The 20,224-nt window shown below is 52.1% G+C and overlaps 1 protein-coding gene across 1 annotated transcript in view; it reads left to right on the plus strand.

Moving 5' to 3' along the window:
- The first annotated feature begins 210 nt into the window (after window positions 1-210).
- Window positions 211-20,224, plus strand: part of RXRG (retinoid X receptor gamma) — a 44,558-nt gene continuing 24,544 nt past the window's right edge. Inside the window, exons 1-2 of the mRNA XM_043569551.1 lie at window positions 211-590; window positions 18,012-18,259. Of these exons, the coding sequence (XP_043425486.1) occupies window positions 542-590; window positions 18,012-18,259 (297 nt within the window). The 5' untranslated portion in view covers window positions 211-541. The remainder of the gene's footprint in view (window positions 591-18,011; window positions 18,260-20,224) is intronic.

Genomic DNA, 20,224 nt, shown 5'->3' on the forward strand with positions numbered 1-20,224 from the left:
GAAGCCGGAGTGAGAAAAGGCATTTGAATAAAACCCCATTGATTTTTTTTTTCTTGTGGGTGCGAGTGAGGGAGGAGGCCCCTGAAGAGTTCCCCCCGCCCCGGCCCCTGCCGCCTCCCTCCCCTGACCCCCTGGGGGCGGTCGCACATCGATCTGCTTCCCTGCTTCCCAGGGATAATAGGAGGCTCCGCGGCCCAGCCCCGTGTGAATCCAAGCAGCAACAGGAGCCCGTGCGCGGCGGGGCGCGGCGGCGGCGCGTTGTGCGTGGTTACTGACAGGCACCAGCTGCCGCGCTATGTGGCCGCTCGGAGCGACAGGCGGATTCCAGACTAATCCCGGAGGGCTGGCCCAGCCCGAGCTGCCCGGGCTGCGAGGAAGCGATGACCACTCCTGTTAGCCCAAGTTGAAGGCAGCCCGGCTGCGCTCGGGAGCCCCGGAGGCCGTGCTCTCCAGAAGAGGCGGGAGAGAGAGAGAGAGCGAGAGCGAGAGAGCGAGCGAGCGAGCGAGTGAGAGAGCGAGGAACATGAACTGAAGAGTAACCATGTATGGGAATTATTCTCACTTCATGAAGTTTCCCGCAGGCTTTGGCGGTGAGTACTGCGCTTGGGCTGCCCCCCGGGGCGGGCGGGGGGGGGGGGGGACCTGGCCGGACAGACCCCAGGGGATCGGGCCCTGCGGACGAGCGCAGGGTCGCGCATCAGGAGGAGGGCACGTATGTTGATGTGCATTCGTGGTGTGTTTCCCCTGTGAGTGTGTCTGGGCGTGCAGGAGGGAGGGAGGGAGAGGGGATGGTCGGAGGTGAGGAGCTGGGCAGAGCAGTATGAGTGAGCCGAAGGGAGGGTGTGCGGATATTCTAAGCCACCTGCTTGAGAATCTGTCTGAGACCCAGACGGCATAAGAGCATTGTTCGAAGCCGGTGTGTTTGTGTCAGTGTGAAAAGTGCAAGAGGCAAAGGGAATTACTATGATGGACCTATTATCCAACTTGTGAGAAAAGCGTGAGCCAAAAGGCTTCACCCATCTAGTAAGGGTCCCTGGGATACTTCGTAACAAGGGCGTGATTGAACAGCAGATCTCCCTGTAATTGGATTTTTGCAAAGAAAACGTAGCACTTTAATTTGCCGCTGTGTTTTCCTTCCTCTGTGGTCTTCCCTTTTGATTTGCTACTAGCCTCGTGCCCCCTCCATGCTGCTGCCCCCAATGCCATTTCCAGGGTCTCCGCTGTGACTTGTACTCTGAGGGTGGGATCTGGGGGTGTGTGTGGGGTGGGGGGAGCTGAAGATCCGAGTTGCCAGCCAGGCAGGGCAGCTTGGTCACACTTCACAGGGGCTGCCTTCACGGGAGTCCCGAGGCTCCCTTGATTCAGTGTCAGAAACTGCCCAGCCGCCCCAGCTTTGAATAAATGGAACCACCAGCTGACCAGCTGGCCTGTCACTTGTCAGCTGGTGGCATGTAGCTTGTGTTCTCCGGAGCCGAAGAGAAGCGTTTGCCCTGCGGATGCTGGCAGACAGGACAAAGCAGAAATTCTTGTTAGGTCTTGAGAACTGAAGAGTCCCTGCTCTCCCGACCCCCTGTGTGGACAGACGGGCAAGTCATCTGAGGGCTAGGGAGTAAAGCTTGCCTACACTGCTGAGCAGAACCCTCTGTGAGGCGTGGAGGGGCATTGCAAGGTGGACGGGGTCCCTGCCCGGGCGGTGCCTGGGCCAGGGGGCTTGCTCCTTCATTCAGGGTGTCTGGGGGTAGTTTCTGTGATCCAAGCATGGTATTAGGCTCTAGGAAGACAGATGCGAAGGAGACACGGTAGGCTTATCACACAGGCACGTTATAGTATTTCGTGCTGTGTGCTCTTTTGGAGGCAGGAGGAAGCTGTTGCTGGGACGCACAGGGTGGGGGGCCACAGAGATGTTCCTGGAAGAGGTGATGTTTAACTTATTGGGGCCAATCTTGTGATATGACCCAGTCAGAGTGGTGGCCAAGGCTGCGGCCAGGACATCTGATCTCCAGTTTATAGTTGGGTCCTGGGTGTGAAGAGCCTTCTCGGCTCCCATCTTGGTCCCCTTCACGGCTGAGAAACACTTTTTCCTTTTCCCTCTGAATTCAGTGCTTGTCTGTGAGATTCTCGGGCGCCCCGAGGTCTGTGGGGTCATGGCTTCACGACAGCCACTGAGACGGTGGGCGCGAATGACAGCGTGGAAGGTGGAAAGGTCTAGGGAGTGAGCTTAGAGAAAGGCTGCAGAAAGAAGGTCTATCCCCAACTTCAACAGGGGCTGCCCGCTGGAATCTTGGAATGGTAGCCTTCCTAAGGAACCTGGAGAAAGCCTCTGAGACCTCTCAGTTTACAAGGTGGAAACTGAGGTCTCCAAAAGGCAGGGAACAGTCTAAGGTTATGTGGGATTGAATGGGAGATAAAAGCCCTGACTCAGACTTACACTAATACTCCTTCAATCTGATATAGTAAAAAAAAAAAAAAAAGGCAAGAGAGAGAGAGAGAGAGAGAGAGAGAGAGAGAGCGAGAGAGAACTGAACTTGGTTCACTTACTCGCTGTGTGATATTACACAAGATATTGAACCTCTCTGAGCCTCAGTGCCTTCATCACTAGAATGGAGTTGATCAGCCCAGCCTCCGAGTATTGTCTGGAGAATTAAATGTGCTCACGCTTGACAAAGCAGTCATAAAGTGTTGTCTATGTATTTGGTACTTAATAAAAATTATTATTTTCATCCCCTGCATTTTGCTCAAGGTAGTCACATACAAACTCACTTAAAGATCAAACATTCCTGTCGAATAATGAATTAGGAACCTGGGCAAATAAAATTAAAACCGCAAGGACCCACACACTTTGCGGGTTCAGATTCTCACCGTGGTGGGAGCTCATTGAGCGTAAGTAGGTTTCAGATAAAAGGAAACACAAGAGTGCAGCCGTGGAGGTTGATAGGATGCGGTAATGGGGGGCGTGGGAGGGAAGAGGGCAATCGGGTTGCGGAACCGTCTCCCTCTGATGCGACTTTTCCTCGTTCCTGAGGGAGGAGAAGAGTTATTTTGTTTAGGTCTGTTGATGTTTTCCATTTTGTTTGCACGCGCCCGTGGAGAGGCTGCTGAAACGCTGAGCGGAAGCTCAGCCCCCGCTCCGGGGAGGTCTGTCTGAGAACTTGCCCGTGGTGAGGGAGACCCCCCCCCCCACCCCCAGGAAAGGGGGAAACTGAGGACTGCGGTGGCTGTCACCTGCACCCTCAACGCGGAGAGCCACCCTGTACACATGCAGTGATTTGGCACACCCCCTGCCTTTTCATGTGTGAGCAAATGGGACCACAGGGGGCTCCTGCGATTTGCGTGAGGCTCTCTGGGGACCCAAAGTCACCCTTGGGAAACAGCACGAGGGTTGACATCTGGGGCCATGCTCACCAGATGTGAGATCATCAGCCCCTCAGCGAACAAGGGACTGGTCAAGCCGGCCTAAGGGTGGCGACTACCTGGGCTGCTGTGACCTCACAGAGGTACCAGCGTCCCTGCTCCCCGCCCTGCCCCGTGATGAGGGCCAGCTGTTCAGTAAGAGATCCGTTTGCCTGGATGGGACGGTCGCTGCCTCTAAGAAGATGGCAAAACAAAGCCTGTAATTCCCCCATCCAAGTGTGCGGTAATCCTCGGGGTGACAAGGAGATGGGGGGCGGGGGGGAGGCTCGCATTTCAGTTACCAAGCACGCTGGCTGTGGCTCTTACTGAGGGCCAGCTACCCTTGTAAGCTTTTGCACTCTGCTTGTTCAGTCCTCACGACAACCTTCTGAGCAGCCCCCATGATTATCATACTCCCATTACAGACGAGGAAACTGAGGCATTGCACGGCGCAGTAAGATTGCTGAAGGTCTTGTAGCTAGAAAATAGCCCTGCTAGGGATTTAATGTTTATTTATTTTTGAGAGCTAGAGACAGCGAGTGGGGGAAGGGAGGAGGGGCTGCTGGGGAGGGAGACACAGAATCCGAAGCAGGCTCCAGGCTCCGAGCTGTCAGCACAGAGTCCGACGCGGGGCTCGAACTCGGGAACGGCGAGATCATGACCTGAGCCGGAGTCGGACGCTTCACCGACTGAGCCACGCAGGCGCCCCCCCTGCCAAGGGATTTGAACCCAGGTGGTCTGGCTCCAGAATCCTTGCTCTGCTGAGCTGCCCCTCACGGGCCACGGACTCGCTCCGGGAAGTTATGGGGCACAGCACCCCCTTGCTGGGGTGAGGAGCCCAGTCCAGCCTCGGCACTGCCCAGTGGTTGCAGACACAGGCCCTGGCCGTTGAGGAATAAGAACCCGGGATAGCTCAGCAGTCACTCAGGAGCGGGGGACCTCTGGAGTATTAACTGGTGCTTCTCCTGGAGGCCGGCTGATTTGCAAGAGTCCCGCCCCGCTGGCCCTGACCCTTTGTGTAGAACACTGGCTTCTTACCCAAGAGTAGCCATAGAGGAGGGGGGTGAGTTGGGCGGACGGGTGTGCACACGCCTATGTGTATGTTTGGGGGGGGGGGGCAATAAGAGGATGTGTGTGTGTGTGTGTGTGTGTGTGTGTGTGTGTGTGTGTGTATGTGAGTGTGCGTGCACGGATGCGTGCGCCAGAACATATTTTTCCCTTCCACAAATGCGTGGGTGGTTAATTGGGACCTTACCGTGGACGTAAGTGGTTAGGGTTTATGTAGGAAGGAGTAACTGTTTATGAGATTTAGGAAGGAACATATTTAGTGTAAACTATTTTCTGAAACATTTACAGTCTTACCAGGAGATAGAGAGCTGAATAGCAACCGGGGAAAGAAATTGTGCAAAGAGTTATCTAAATTCTCCACCTCTTCCTTCCCCTCATTATGTAGCTTCTGTATCTGCGGAGAACTTTGCCACCACGACTGGGTGGCTGGGTTGCCGGAGGCTCCCAGAGGAAGCTCTCTTTTCCCTTCTTGTCTGAAAGGAGAAGACCCACAGACCCAGGGAGGGCAGTCGCTTATTTTCTAGGGCGCCTGGCTTTGGGTGGCTCTCAGGAGACTGATCCGGGTCCTGGCTCGGTGAGCTTCAGAAACGAGTGAGAGTAATAGCTCATGTTTGTTAGGCACCTACTATGTGCCGGACCCTCCTAACCCGGGCATTACAAGCACCATCTCATTTACTATTGTCAAGCATCCCTGGAGGTAGGGCACTATTATCGCCATCCCCATTTCACGGATGGGAATGTAGAGCCTCGGGGAGGTTTAGTAAACTGCTCAAGATCAGCTGGCTGATACGGGGCGGACCCAGGATCCAAATCCAGGCAGGTGCCAGGGCTGCTGGGGTCAAGCCCCGTGTTGCGCTTGCTGGGGTGGGGGAGGGGTAGAGTGGAGGGAGGGTGGGGTGGGGAGATGGGAGTCCCAGATCTGCCACCAATGGATGAATTCTATATGAGAACAACAACTACCATATTCAGATCTTACTCTTTGCCCTTGACAACTTTCTTAGGGATCACAATGTATCTCTTGGACCGTGCATAATTGCAGCAATGAATAAATGATGGGGTGGGGGCAGGGGGACCGGGCACGTGAAGAGACGAAGAAAACAAAAATCCAAAAAATGTTCCAGGTGAGGGGCGCCTGGGTGGCTCAGTCGGTTAAGCGTCCGACTTCGGCTCAGGTCATGATCTCGAGGTTCATGGGTTCAAGCCCCGCGTCGGGCTCTGTGCTGACAGCTTGGAGCCTGGAGACTGCTTCAGATTCTGTGTCTCCCTCTCTCTCTCTCTCTCTCCTCCTCCCCTGCTTGCGCTCGTGCATGCTCTCTCTCTCTCTCAGTCTTTCAAAAATAAATAAACCTTGAAAGAAAAAAAGAAAAAAGAAAGTTCTAGGTGGACCCCACTTTATTCTAACATGTAGAACCCAGTTTTACATTCTAGGGTGCGATTCAGCAAACTTGTTCTCTGAAGAGCCAGATTCTAAACCTTTGGGTCTTTGCTGCTCCTGTGGGGGGGTGTGTGGGAGAGCAGCCATAATTAAAGTCGCATAAACGAAGGCACAGGGATGTGCTGTGTCTCAGAATGTTTGCTGACCCCTAGGGGATCCTTCTGGAGAAGTGTTATTATTTCTGAATGTTCTCCGGTTTGCAGTGGTTGCGATCGTCAGCTCTGAACAGCCCTTCCCCCAGCCTCCCTGCCACAGAGTGCCATCCTCAGAGCTAGACAGAGGGGCCTGTGGGTCATGAGGGCGGCCCCTTAGTCACAGGTGAGGACGCTTGGGGAAGCAGGTGTGGCTTCCCCAGGAAGCTTCTTGTGGTCTTCAGACTGGGTTCCGCTGAGCCCCCTGGGGGCCATCTGGGTGGCAGGAAAGGGTGGGGGACGGGGAAGCCACAGAGAGCCCTCCCGCCCCTTGGTAAAATAGTACTACTCACCACGTAGGGTCAGTGTTAACTGTCTGCAGTGCAAGGGTTAATAAAAGAAAGCCTGGACAAGTCGTGGACACCTGGTGAAAGGTCCCCTTTTCCATTTCAGAAAATTTGGACACTGTACTTCTAAAGTACGTTGCTTTTTCTTCGGGGAGGTGTGCCTGCTCTGAAAGCATCAGACGGCACAACCACGAGGTGCTGACAAAGCAAAGTACGTGGATGCTGTGCCTGTTACCGAAAGTTCTGTTTTAGCAAATCGTTCTAGGGCAAGCGCTCTGAGATCTGGCAGGAAGAGAGCCCTGACGGGGGACCTCCAGCCCCTCCAGTCTTCAGGAGACCCTGGCCCCAGGCCAGTGACTCTGATGAGTCATCAGACAACCTGGCCTGCCCTGCTGCCTTTATCAGACGCTGTGACTGAGAGAGGGGAAGGGAGACAGGAAGTTTCTAGGTTCGAAATCAAGCTCAAATTCTTGATGGCATTTCAGAATTCAGCATCTGAACTTAAAAAAAAAATGGAAAAGCTTGTGATCTTTAATTCAGAAAGTGTTTAGAAGAAGTCAGAGGAGTGGCCACGAAAGTGCTTAACACGTATGTCGGGATGTTTCTTCCGGGCTGGTTTGCCTGAGTTTCATTTCTGTGACTCAGCATTCCTTTGTCCCTCCTTTGCTGGTCATTAGTGTCATGGAGAAGCAGTCTCTTGGAGAGTTTGGGGCTCAAGGTACCTGTGTTTGCTCAGTCCCAGCGATGAGGGGAGCAGAGCAAAGGTTAGAGATCGTCATCAGGGAGAGAATATTCTAGACTGTTCTGGGAATTCCAGTCCCTTGTTCAGTGCACACTGGCTGAGTATCTGGCTTGTGCAAGGGTTTGCCGGATGAGGAGAGCTAGAATTCATCTCCTGTCCTGAAGGAACGATAAACTAGTTACAAGCTCTGAAATCTGCATACGTTTGGAGATGAATTATTTCTCGACATGTTTCTTGGGACTGGGGTTCAGTGGATGGGTCCAAGGAATTTAGGGTTTTAGTACCTGAGAACAAATGATGCTATGATAACATTGATATGAATGACCACATTGCACCAGGGATGTTATTCACTATATTTTAAGATGACTGCAGTCTTTTAAAAGAATTTTTTTAATGTTTATTTATTTTTGAGAGAGAGAGAGAGAGAGAGATGTTTATTTATTTTTGAGTGAGAGAGAGAGGGAGAGAGCATGAGTGGGGGAGAGGCAGAGAGAGAGGGAGACACAGAATCCGAAGGAGGCTCCAGGCTCTGAGCTGTCAGCACAGAGCCTGACGCGGGGCTTAAACCCACAAACCGTGAGATCATGACCTGAGCTGAAGTCGGATCTTAACCGACTGAGCCACCCAGGTGCCCCAAGAAGACTGCAGTCTTTAGAAGTCCATCCATATTTAGAGATCAGGGAGAGCATATCTGAAAAAGAAGTCCAGAGAGACAGAAACAGGGAGTGGGTTCGAGAGCTGGAGGTGGAGTAAATTGATGTTCAAGGATTCTAGGAACAAGGGGCGAGGAGGGAGCGCCCTCAGCAAATGCCTGAACCACTCATGGCAGTGTCCTGGTGGACCAAAGTAGTGCGCTGTGAACCAGTATGTGGGACTGGTTTAAAGGGACAGGCCGTGTTCCTTGTTAGCGGAGCGCCTGCTCCCAGGATCCCCAGGTCCCTCTTAGGAGTTAGAGACAGCATGATCTCCACCTGCACCATCAAGGTTCATAACTTGGTCCTGAGTGGGAAAGGTGGGATGCAAGCAAAATGCCATTAATTACATGCAGAAAAGTTGGCAGCAATTGTGCTAGACCAAACTCACATTCTAGGTCTTTAATGATTCACAACACGCGCTTGAAAAGGCCACTTTATCGTTCTGAACGTGTTTTTCTAAATCTGTAGAATGGGGATGATTTCTGCCTTAGCGACTACTCTGAGTCCGTTTGAAGCTTACACGAAATAAGCAGGGGGGCCCAGGAGGGACCACTCTGTCCGTAGCGCCTCGCCTGGGGTCTGGCACCTAGTAGGCACTCAACGAATGTATTTTTGACTGCCCGAGCCAATGACTGACGTGGAAATAAGTAGTGCACAGTTAATGAGTGCAAGATGCTACCTGGTACAGGGAATGACCTTGAACCTGGCAGTCAGAAGACCCAGTGTTTCGGCCTTGAGCGAGTTGGGCAACCTCTCAGCGATCATTGTCTCTTCTCTCTAAAATGCGGTGGTTCTATGGGGCGCCTGGGTGGCGCAGTCGGTTAAGCGTCCGACTTCAGCCAGGTCACGATCTCGCGGTCCGGGAGTTCGAGCCCCGCGTCGGGCTCTGGGCTGATGGCTCATGAGCCTGGAGCCTGTTTCCGATTCTGTGTCTCCCTCTCTCTCTGCCCCTCCCCCGTTCATGCTCTGTCTCTCTCTGTCCCAAAAATAAATAAACGTTGAAAAAAAAAAAATTTAAAATGCGGTGGTTCTTTGAGTCCTGAAAGTCTGGTTTCTGAGCCCAAACAATATTGCCTTATTAATTTATGACCCAATTAATTTGGAAAGGTGATTAAATTGGTCCTGGTATGAACTAGTTTCTATTGGCTCATTCACCAAAAAAAAAAAAAAAAAAAAAAATAATAATAATAAGTAAATAAATAAAAAACAAAGAAGGGTTTGTGGGGCAAATAAGATGCTAGCAATGTTGCCCCATTTAAGTTACATCTGTTTTCAAGCAACTTAAAAAGGCTAAAGGAGCGTCATTAGCATATTAACGGGGTGTTAATTACAAAAGCCTTTTTAAAGCAGATTTTATAAAATCTCCACTTCATAACCGTCAGCTTGTGGGACTCGAAATACAAACTCTTCCCGTGTGTTACTTGGAAGTAAGACAATTGTAATTTAAAAGTAATCTGCCAACTTGTCACGAACTGAGACTGATTTTTTTTCTCTCAATTGATCAAAATGAGTAAGGTTTTGCTATAATGATATATAATGCTGGTAATAATGAGGCTGATGATCGGTCTTTGCCTGCTTTTCACTACCTCCATCTCTGCGGATTTTAGGGGAGGTGGGGCAGAAGGCGGGGGGGGGGGGGGGGGCGGGCACGGGAAGGGAGCGGAGGGGAGGAAGAGGGAGGAAGGGATATCACAGGGCCCTCCCCCTCCTCCAAGCACCAGAGGAAGCAACCCCTCCCCACCCCCCAACAGCCAGGAGCCCCCCTTCAGGGACAGCAGGAAGCGTGAGGAGCTGTCCTAGGAGGCTCTGAAAGATGGGAGGGCGGAGGGCAGGCGAGGGATCAGCCCCTGGTCTTTGGGTCCTCACATTGCGGCCAGGGCGCTGAGCCCCTTCTCACACACACTCTCCACTTCTATCACGTTCCCTTGTTCTCCCCGTTGAGAAACCCAGAAAATGCTTCGGTAGCAGAGAAGGCTTCTCCTTGAAAGATGTGCCTTCTGCTTCTGCTCCTCATTCCCTAGGAGTTCAGTGTCCCCCACCTTGGGGTTGGCACCTGCTAAAATGTAGAGCTCTGTGCCTGTAAAACACCTTTCTGCCCAGTGTCAGGGTGGCTGTGAAGGGCTGAGGTTTACGTGCCGGTGCTTTTGAACACACTGATCATGACTCAAATGTCAGAAATGTGTACCAGCTTGGTGGCACTGAGCACCCCTTCTACTGAAGAAGGGAGGGGAAAAGGTCAGGCTGAGCTGGGACCCTGCTGAAGGGAGCCCTGGCCAGCTTGGAGCCGTGAGGGGCCAGAGTCAGGATGGTGAGTATCTTAGAATGTGCCAGTGTCAGGGGGCTCCTGGCTGGCTCGATTGGTGGAGCACGTGATTCTTGATCCCGGGGTTGTGAGTTCGAGCCTCACGTTGGGTGTTGAGGTTACTTAAAAAAAAATAAAATCTTTAATTAAAAAAAAAAAAGTGCCAGGATCAAAGTCAAAGTCTAGAGTGAGGCCTCAAGTCGGGGTGGGGAGGGCGGGGAGAGCTGTCTGTACAGCTGGTCGGGGGACTTGCGGAGCAGGGGACGCGTGGTGGGGCTGCGGATCCCCTGCTTTCCCTTCGCCGTTCATCCGTTCAGGTGCCACTTGTCTAACTTCCTAGTCCCATTCCCTCGGGGGCTGTATTTAATCTGTCTCCTAGCTTTTGCCTTTGTCCGGTAGGAAGAAGCATCCCAACCTTAACAGGGCTTGTAGGGATGCAATGCGTCCATATACCTAACGTGTTGAGAATCATGTCTGGCTTGTGGCACGTGCTCAATGAATATGATCTGTTGTTGTTGTTTGTCTGTTAGTCATCGAAGGAGGTGGTGATTAAAGTGTCAGTTAAAGTGGCCTCGGTAGCAGGCCTCTGCCCACCTCGTTCAGCAGCCTGCCTGTGTGTTAGGAGCCAAGAGGGGAAAGGATGTGTGAGTAAGTTTCCCTTAGGCTGGGAAGAATGAGCCGGCTGTCTGACCGGTCTGCGATCCTGGGGCTCGTGCACCGTGTCCCTCCGCTAGAGACAAGGCACCGGGCTTGGGTGTGCGTGGTCGCTTGCGACCCAGTGGGAGGGAGTTACACGGGCCTGGGCCCTGCCATGCTCCTTTGATTTCAAATGGAGAGTCCTGACTCTCAGAAATAGCACATCTTCACCTCCGTCCCCTTCCCTGTGGGTGTGTATTAACCAGTGCCAGTGATTCATTACAACTTTTCATTCCATCCGGCAGAGGCTTGTTAGTGGGCCGGCAGCAAAGGGGTGGAAACACCAAGCCATTCGCTCCCTTGTCTGGCCAATCAGAAAGACGCATGCTTGACATTTTCCTTCCATTGGCTGAGGATGAGTTGCTAAGCAACTTCCTCACCTTGCTAAGAATTCCGTCCTTCTGGGTCCCCGGGACTTCTCTTTCTCAAAGACCCCCCTGTTCCCCCCAACACACACGTGCAATTCCTTACTCAGAGATTTTACTTTTGGTAAACACCAGGGATGTAGATTTCTTATGCAAGTAATTTCTCTTCTTTTTTTAATTTTATGTATTTATTTATTTAGAGAGAGAGAGAGAGAGTGGGAGGTGGGGAGGGTTGGAGAAGGAGGAGAGAGAGAATCCCAAGCGGGCTCTGTGCTGTCAGCGCAGAACCCTACACAGGGCTCGATCTCAGGAATCGTGAGAGCATAACCTGAACCAAAGTCAAGAGTCAGTCGCTTAGCCAACTGAGCCATCCAGGCGCCCCTATGCAAGGAATTTCTATTGATGGACTCTATATAGTTCTACTCACTAACAAAAAATTATCCCAATGCCAACCCCATCCCGTTGTCTAGTATGTTTTGAGCGTCTGCTGTGTTCCAGGCACAGTGCTGGGCACCACAATGGCAGTCGTTAGCAGCAAGGGATAGAAATGAAAAGTGTGTAACATCCAGTAGGGCAGCAGACAGTCAGATTGGAGGTCGTGTGGAGGACCTGTTTGTGCCAGGCTCGATTACGGGGTGATCTGGGGGATGCTGGGGGAAGGGTGGAGTGGCCGGGGGGACAGGGGTGCTCCGGGCTCCGAGCAGTGGCTATTTACTAGCCAATCCAGAAAATTCGATATTGTAAACAACTGGTATGTCCTTACCAGCGTATGGCAAGGACCATCCTTAATAGAGCATTAACTGTTGGGCTGGCTTGGGCTAAGCCCTCCACGTACATAATCTTCTATAATGGCCCTCGAGCCAGACACAGCCCTCCCTCACAGCATCTACTGGATGGTGAATTATTGCACCTGCTACCCCAGGGGCCGTACTCCCAGGTGCTGCCCGCAGTCCGATGAGGTAGGCATGTGTGCCTCCGTTTCGGGTGAGAAAACTGTGGTTCAGAGAGGTCAGCTTCCTTGCTCAAGTTTATGGGACCGGACAGAGGTGCAGCCTTCAATCCGGCCTGGGACTTTTTGGCTTCGGAGTCTTATATCGTGCACGGGCTGCATTCCGGACGCCGTCGTGCCGCGAGGCACACACCGACCTCAGCAATCATTGCAATCATCACAGCGTATGTGCCCCGAACAGCTTTGATTGCTGGTGACACTCAGCATCTCAGACTGAAGGTCTAACGCTGTCCAGTTGCCGAAAGCAGGGGCCCCTCGGAAAGTGGTCCAGACCCAGACCATGTCAGATCACTGGGACCCACCCTTCGTCTTTGAGATGCCCGTGGGCCATCTCCTACCGCCCATGTGTGTGGAGCAGGGCTGGGAGGGGTCTTGGAGACCCCTGGGCAGAATGAGGCCCAGAAATATGAAAGATTTTTCTTAAGTGTCTGGCCAACAGAGAACGGAAATTCCTGGGAAAACGCACTAGCCCTTTCCCGTCAGATGAGTGAGGTTTTATTTTAAAAAGTCATTGCCAGAGCAAAGAGAATCAGCTCTGCGGAGTAGAGGGTTTGTGCATTTCCCTGGCATCGGGCATTGGGCACAATCTGGCTATGGCTAAAGAAGATTAGGAGGGTGTAGGGTCAGGGAGCAAGCAGGGCTGTGGGGGGGCGGGGCGGGGGCCAGGGCGGACGGGGCTGAAGGGGCAAGAGGGAGACACTAGAGGAAACCGTGACTTTGGATCTGGACGAGAAACCAGGTTTCTGGAAGCCGTCTAGTACCTTTTGGCTGTGGCTCCCCTGTGGCTATGAGGAAATGGAAAGAGAGGGAGGGAAGCCGGTAAAAGTGCCATCAACAGCTGTGCTCTGGTGTCTGTCTGTGAGAACGGGTTAATTTTCCATTGGGAAACACTTCGTCATCAGAGGCTTTCTCTCTACTTCTTTTTCTTTTTCAAAAAAAAAAAATTAATGTTCATTTTTGAGAGGGAGAGACAGAGCATCAACAGGCGAGGGGCAGAGAGAGAGGGAGACACAGAATCCCAAGCAGGCTCCAGGCTTGGAGCTGTCACCACAGAACCCGACAAGGGCTCAAACCCGTGAACCGCAAGATCATGACCTGAGCTGAAGTCAGATGCTTAACTGACTGAGCCACCCAGGCGCCCCTCTTTCCACCTCTTCTAAAAACAAAGCTATTCATGTCTAAGAGCCACTGGGTCATGGGAGAGGCAAAGAGCCAAAATGGGATCGCGTAAGATGTATCTGTCTTTGTGAATTTTATTGAAAAAAATTTTTTTAAGTTTATTTGTTTTATTTTGAGAGAGAGAGAGAGAGAGAGAGAGAGAGGGAGAGAGAGAGAGAGAATCCCAAACAGGCTCTGTGCCGTCAGGCTGGCAGCCTGGGGCCCAATGCTGGGCGAATTTCTTTTTGTTAAATGTAGCTTTAAAATAGCCCACCTCTTCTGGGTCACTGACTCAGCAGAAACACGCCATATTTAAGGCCGTTGCAAACCAAGCTTTAACTCTATTTCATTCTGTCTCAGCCATGCACCATTCTTTTTTTTTTTTTAATTTTTTTCAATGATTATTTATTTTTGAGAGACAGAGACAGAGCATGAGTGGGGGAGGAGCAGAGAGAGAGGGAGACACAGAATCCGAAACAGGCTCCGGGCTCCGAGCTGTCGGCATGGAGCCCGACGCGGGGCTCGAACCCACAAACCATGAGATCGTGACCTGAGCCGAAGCTGGACGCTTACCCGACTGAGCCCCCCAGGTGTCCCAGCCACACACCATTCAGAGCATCATGGTATATTCCGATTGTCCTAATAATATTATTATTATTATTAACAATAAAAGCAATATACTTAAAAAAAATTTTTTTTAACTTTTTATTTATTTTGAGACAGGGAGAGACAGAGCATGAACAGGGGAGGGTCAGAGAGAGGGAGACACAGAATCTGACACAGGCTCCAGGCTCTGAGCTGTCTGCATAGAGCCCGACGCAGGGCTTGAACTCACGGACCGCGAGATCATGACCTGAGCCAAAGTTGGCTGCTTAACCGACTGAACCACCCAGGCACCCCAAAAGCAATATACTTTTAATTTCAATCGCTCTCAGCTCATCTCCTTTTATTCCTGGAACAACTTGTGAGTTCCCCAAAGTCCACGTTTTCTGTATTTTTTGTGCAGGTCTGTGTTTCCCTTACCCGTCATTCCCTCTGCACACACTTCCGGTGATCTTCTCCGGACCGAGTATCCTTTGTCCTAGGTCAGTTCACTCTCTTTTTGAAAACTTAAATAGCTATTTTTAGAAAGGCAATCTTGTACAAAAATAGAAGCCCAGTCACCTGCTATAAATAGAAGGAAACAGTAAAAGTAATTCTTAAACTCTTAATATTTTGACACCCACACCCACTTAAAATACCCCCGAAGGTGTCCCTCACCACTGCGTTACAGGCGGCACACCTCGGGAGCTCTTGGGTTGATGCGGGTGTGAAGCTAAGTAGTGTTCCTGTCTGTCCCACGGCTCTGGGCCTGCTGTCGGGGTGCAGAAGTGACAAGGCACAGACTCTCTGGGACCCACGCAAGCAGAGTAAAAAGGAGAGTTGCGGGGTCCTTTGGTCTGAAGCCGAAGCCGGAAGGGAACGGCCAGGGGGTCGGACGGCCGCTGTCCCAGCGGAGAGCAGGGCTCCTGGCCCGTCAAGACAGGCTGGCTTCCAACTCACCTGTCACATGTTATCTTAGTAACAGGCTCAAGATATACGTTGGCCTCTGTGAATGTCACAGCCTTCCTGGGCCTCAGAAGAGTCTAAAATTGTTCTTTCCAATCAGTGGCCATCTGGGAAGATTTTTGGTTTTTCCGGCTTGAGTTCTTGGAAGCTGCCCTTTTCTCCCTCTCCTTCAGATAAACTTGCAGCTTGAGATCACTTCGTAATTGAGTCATCTTGCACTTTGCGATATGGTGGCTCTCCCAGTCATCCTTGCTGTCCTTGCCAACACAGACCGGGGGCAGCGTGGGTTTCAAACTGACAGTTCGAATCTAGGCTCTATCACTTATCCCCTGGGCAGCGCCGGGTACCACGCTAGGGGTGGGGACGCGAAAATGGACACTTCTCCCCTTCTCTCGGTTAAGTGGAAAAGCCAGGGCAATAAACAAATATGGCGACACAGTGGAATCAGTGCTAGGATAGGAGTAAACACAGGCTATTATTAGAAAACAGAAAAGGGCATCAGACGAGTCCGGGAACACCAGGGAAGTCTTCCTGGAGGAGGGGACACTTGACTTAGACCTTGAAGGAGGAATAAGAACGTCATGGAAATGGAGAGGAGAGCACATCATCCTGGAACAGAGAGCAGCTTGGGGGCGGGGGGAGGCTGAGCCCCTGAAATGGTCCCCACAGGCTTATCGTCAGGAGGAAGTGAGTTAACGCATGGAATTTGCCTAATGCTATTCAGGATAGGTGGTAAGTGTCCAACCTGTTCATTTGAACCCCTTTGCCACTCCTCTGTGGACCCCTGGAAAGTGATTCATCCTCAGCCGTGCTACTTAATTTTTTTAATGTTTATTTATTTTTGAGAGAGAGAGAGAGAGACAGAGTGGGAGCAGAAGAGGGGCAGAGAGAGAGGGAGACCCAGAATCCGAAGCGGGCTCCAGGCTCCGAGCTGTCAGCGCAGAGCCCGACGCGGGGCTCGAACTCACGAACGGTGAGATCATGACCTGAGCGGAAGCTGGATGCTTAACCGACTGGGCTGCCCAGGCACCCCCTGCCCCCATCAACTGTGCTGCTTAGAACAGGGTGATTGGGATTTATTTGTTAATGAGACATTTGTCCCTGATGGAGACTCCCCGGGTAGGATGACAGGAGGGTCAGAGCTTCCTTGGACGTGGGACTGGCTGTTCTCCCCCCAGAGAGACCTTAGGCGTGTTCGCAGAAGCTCAAGAGAAAACTCTAGGCTGACATTTTTTCCAGTGGAATATTTATGTTTAAGAGTCTTTGCACAGGGAAAACATGAGCTCAAGGAAGTGTATCGACCCCCGTGTTCACTGCAGCATTATTTACAATCCCCAAGATGTGGAAATAACCTAGGTGTCATCAATGAGCGGATAAAAGTTGTGTATGTGATGGAGTATTATTCTGCCATCAGAAAGAGTGAACTCTTGTCGTCTGTGACAACACGGACGGACCTTGGGGGACTACGCCCAAGTGAGGTAAGTCGGACAGAGGAAGCCAGATCCTGTATGATCTCACTTATGTGGAATCTAATAATAATAATGAAAACACACTGAGCTCATACGCCAGAGATCGGATTGGTGGTTGCCAGAGGTAGGGATAGGGGCGGGAGAAATGGGTGAAGGGAGTGAAAAGGTACAAACTTCTAGTCATAAAATAAGTAAGTTCTTGGGATGTGATGTCCAGCACGGCAACTATAGTTAATAGTACTGTACCCTATATTTGAAAGTTGCTGGGAGTAGATCTTAAAAGTTCTCATCACAAGAAAAAAAAAAAAAACCATCAGGGCGGCTCAGTCGGTTGAGTGTCTGACTTCGGCTCAGATCGTGATCTCGTGGTTCATGGGTTCGAGCCCCGTGTCGGGGTCGGCGCGGAGCCTGGAGCCCGGAGCCTGTTTCCTCTTCTGCGTCTCCCTCTGCTCACGCTCGTCTCTGTCTCTCAAAAACAAATAAAACATTAAAAAAAAAAAACCAACAAGAAAAACCATTTCCAACTGTGTGTGGTGACGGATGTTAACTGGTCTTCTTAAGGGTGATCATTTTGCAGTATAAACAAATACCGAATCATTCGGTTTTGCCCCCGAAACGAATACAATGTTGCGTGTCAATGATATCTCGATAATAAAAAAAGAATAGTTCTCCAGGTGCACTTCTGACATGCTTTGCTGCCCCCAGCATTCAAAGGGGGCATGTCCCCCCCCCCCGCCCCCGCCCCACGTATCTTGCTCCTAACACTACCCTTAGTGGCCCCTGATATCTCCCAAGACTTAGAGCACCCTGCACGTAGTAGGTACTCAAGAGACCACACAAGGAAGTAGCTCTGTGACACGGGTGGGCTGCCCTATCATTTTTCCAGTCTCTTCTTTGCTGCTCAGATCCTGAGGTGTAGAGCTCCTCTCTTAGGGAGAGCGTGTTCCGTGCTGGGTGCCTCAGATGACAGTGGGGCACCCTCCTTCTCTGTCATCTTGAGCTGGGACTGACCCTCAGGGAGCTTGGAGTCAGCTCAGCCTGGGAAAAATGGTACCAGACAACCACGTGCCCAGGGGCTGTTCCGTGGACACCTGGAACCACAGCTCCCTGGGCCTCGAGGTAGAAAGGGTCTGGGCAGGCCTGTGCGCCCTTGCCTTCCTGGGCTCCTGTGGCCATCAAGCCACGCACGGCCATCCTGCGTCTTCTTCCCTGAGGGCTGACAAAGCCCCGTGCGGTAGAGACAGGCAGGGCAAGGACTCTATAGGCACAAAGCTGCGAAAGATACGGGCAGTCGAGGGCGTGACAACAGCGTCTGCTGCCCCGTTGTCATGGCGGAACATGACCCCTGATGGCAGGGACGGGGTTCTCCCGGGCTCTGAAACCCCAGCACCTGGCATAGTACCTGTACCTCAGTCAACGTTCACCGCACATGAGTGAGTGATGTTCTGTCCTAGAGAAGGCCCTCTCCCTCTCTCTTCTTCATTTGCCTTTATTCTATGCGCTTAGTGGGGGTGTGAATGCCTGGGGTTCACGGATATGCAGTGGGGCTGGAAGGCGGGGAAGGGCACGGGAAACAAGCTGGGGGTGGTCTCTGTCCTCACAGGGGCCACCTCTGTGCCCCCCAGTCTCCCACCACCTTTGCTCTTCTCTTTCCAGGCTCCCCCGGCCACTCCAGCTCCACGTCTATGAGCCCATTGACAGCCTTGTCCACAGGGAAGCCAATGGACAGCCACCCCAACTACACGGACACCCCCGTGAGTGCCCCACGGACTCTGAGCGCGGTGGGGACGCCCCTCAATGCCCTGGGCTCTCCATATAGAGTCATCGCCTCTGCCATGGGCCCACCCTCAGGAGCACTGGCTGCGCCTGCGGGAATCAATCTGGTTGCCCCGCCCAGCTCTCAGGTAGGTGCCCGTCCTCCCGTGGGTCTTTCCAGCCACCCTGTATGGTGTCACCCGTGCCGCTCCTGGAGCCGGGCCAGCACTTGGTGGGTGCCTCCTGTGTACTTTCTGGGTCGTCTCTGCAGACGTGTCTCCTGCCGGACCTTCTTTAAGGGTGTCCTCAGGCGGGGGAGCCCCCGAGAACTGATGACGCCTCGTGATGGAGGAGACGGTGGCTCAGAGGTCACCCTGTGGCTTAATGGTTCAGCTCTGGCACTGATCTCACCATTTCTGAGCGATGTTTGTCATCCTTGGGACGGACCCCATCTGTTCTTCTCAATCTAATGAGCACTTATCAAGTCACTGAAGTGCCTGGTGCTCTCTTACATGCCGTGGTGGACGTGAAACGCTCAGGACATGGTCTTTGCTCTCTAGGAGCTTATAGTTGAGAGACGAATAGGTGGGGATGGCACACGGATAAATCCAGAACATGGCAGACTGTGTTATCTACCTGTTGTCTCTGAGATAGAGGAAAAGACTGGAAACTCAGGAAGGAAGGAAGCCTCACCCAATTCCTAGTGCTTCTGCTACAACAGAGGAGAGGGGGTGTGTGCATAGTAGACGCTGCTGTAGCATGGCCAGTTGCCTCTCCTTCCTTCTAGTAGTGTCGCAGTGAGGTCAGCAACCTTCCCTTCTTGTAGTGGTCAGCTGTTGCTGCAGTGATGCTGTGTAACAAACAGTCCTCAAGTTGTCATGGTGCACAAACGCACACATTGTGTGTGTGTGTGTGTGTGTGTGTGTGTGTGTGTGTGTTCCTCACTCACAAATTTATGTTGGCTGGGATGGCTCTGTTTCAGGTGGTAGGCGAGCTGGGTTGGGCTGCAGGCTGGGTGCAAGTCTGCTCCTCATGTCCCAGGCTGAAGGAGCTACTTGGGGCGTGCTTTTCTCGTGGTGTCTCACGGGAGCACAAAGCCAAAACCAAACCAGAAAGGTACAGTGGAGTCTCTGCTCGCATCATGCCCTCTGGTATCCCCTCGGCCTAAGAAAACTACATGGCTGACTCCAACATTGTGGGGCAGGGAAATAGGCTGTGACTATTTTAGCAGGAGGTACACAGTGCAAAGGATGTGAAGAATTAGGAGCAATAATCCCATCCACCATGTGCTCCACTTATGGGTATCTCAGTTTGGGGCTGGTGCCATCTTGCCCCAAACGCCAGCACATCTAGAGGCAGAATTAGTAGGTCCTGAAGCTTCCTTGGGATAAATAGTTTGGGAGAAGAGGCAGGACTCCCGTTGTGTCAGTCTTTCTACCGCAGGGAGAACTTCAGAGACTATCCCCAGACCATCCCTTTCAAGAGGCTTCGTGTGCTCAGGGTCTGAAAGCAAAGCCGTGTGGAGTCACAGAACTCTAGAGCCAGTAACGGCTCCAGAAGGCTCTCGATTCAGGGATTTGAGAATCTGTAGAATACCTTGGGGGTCTTTGAGTGCGGGAGCCAGGGCCAGGTGCACATAGATCAGCGGGGCTGGTGGGGTCTGCAGGGAGCTGCCCCCTTCCCTTGAAGCCGTTGCAATTCAAAGACGTGAAGCTTGCACAGGCCAAGCAAAGTACTCCTGTGGGTCACATCTGGCTGGCCCTTTTCACCCCGACTTGTCATCTGATGGTTTCACCTATAGGATCTTCTTCAGAGTGTACATTTCTCCCCTATCCCAGATCTTGGCCCTTGTAGAGCTGGTAAAAGCCCAGCTGAGAACCACGAATTCTGTCTAAGCCCTCATCCCACAAATGAAGTAACAGGACTCAGTGAGCTCAAGCGACACATCCAGCATCTCCCAGCCAGTCAGCAGCAGAGCGTGGGTTCAAGCCCAGGTGTCCTGACCCCCGCTGTGTGTTCATGACGCTGCATTCACCTGCTGCTGTGGTCTGTGCTGACTCAATCCGTGACCCCAAGATCTTCCGTTGGCCACCAAGGATTAAAAGATGAGTAAT

The sequence above is a fragment of the Prionailurus bengalensis genome, chromosome E4, assembly GCF_016509475.1.
Source record: "Prionailurus bengalensis isolate Pbe53 chromosome E4, Fcat_Pben_1.1_paternal_pri, whole genome shotgun sequence".
NCBI classification, from domain to species: domain Eukaryota; kingdom Metazoa; phylum Chordata; class Mammalia; order Carnivora; family Felidae; genus Prionailurus; species Prionailurus bengalensis.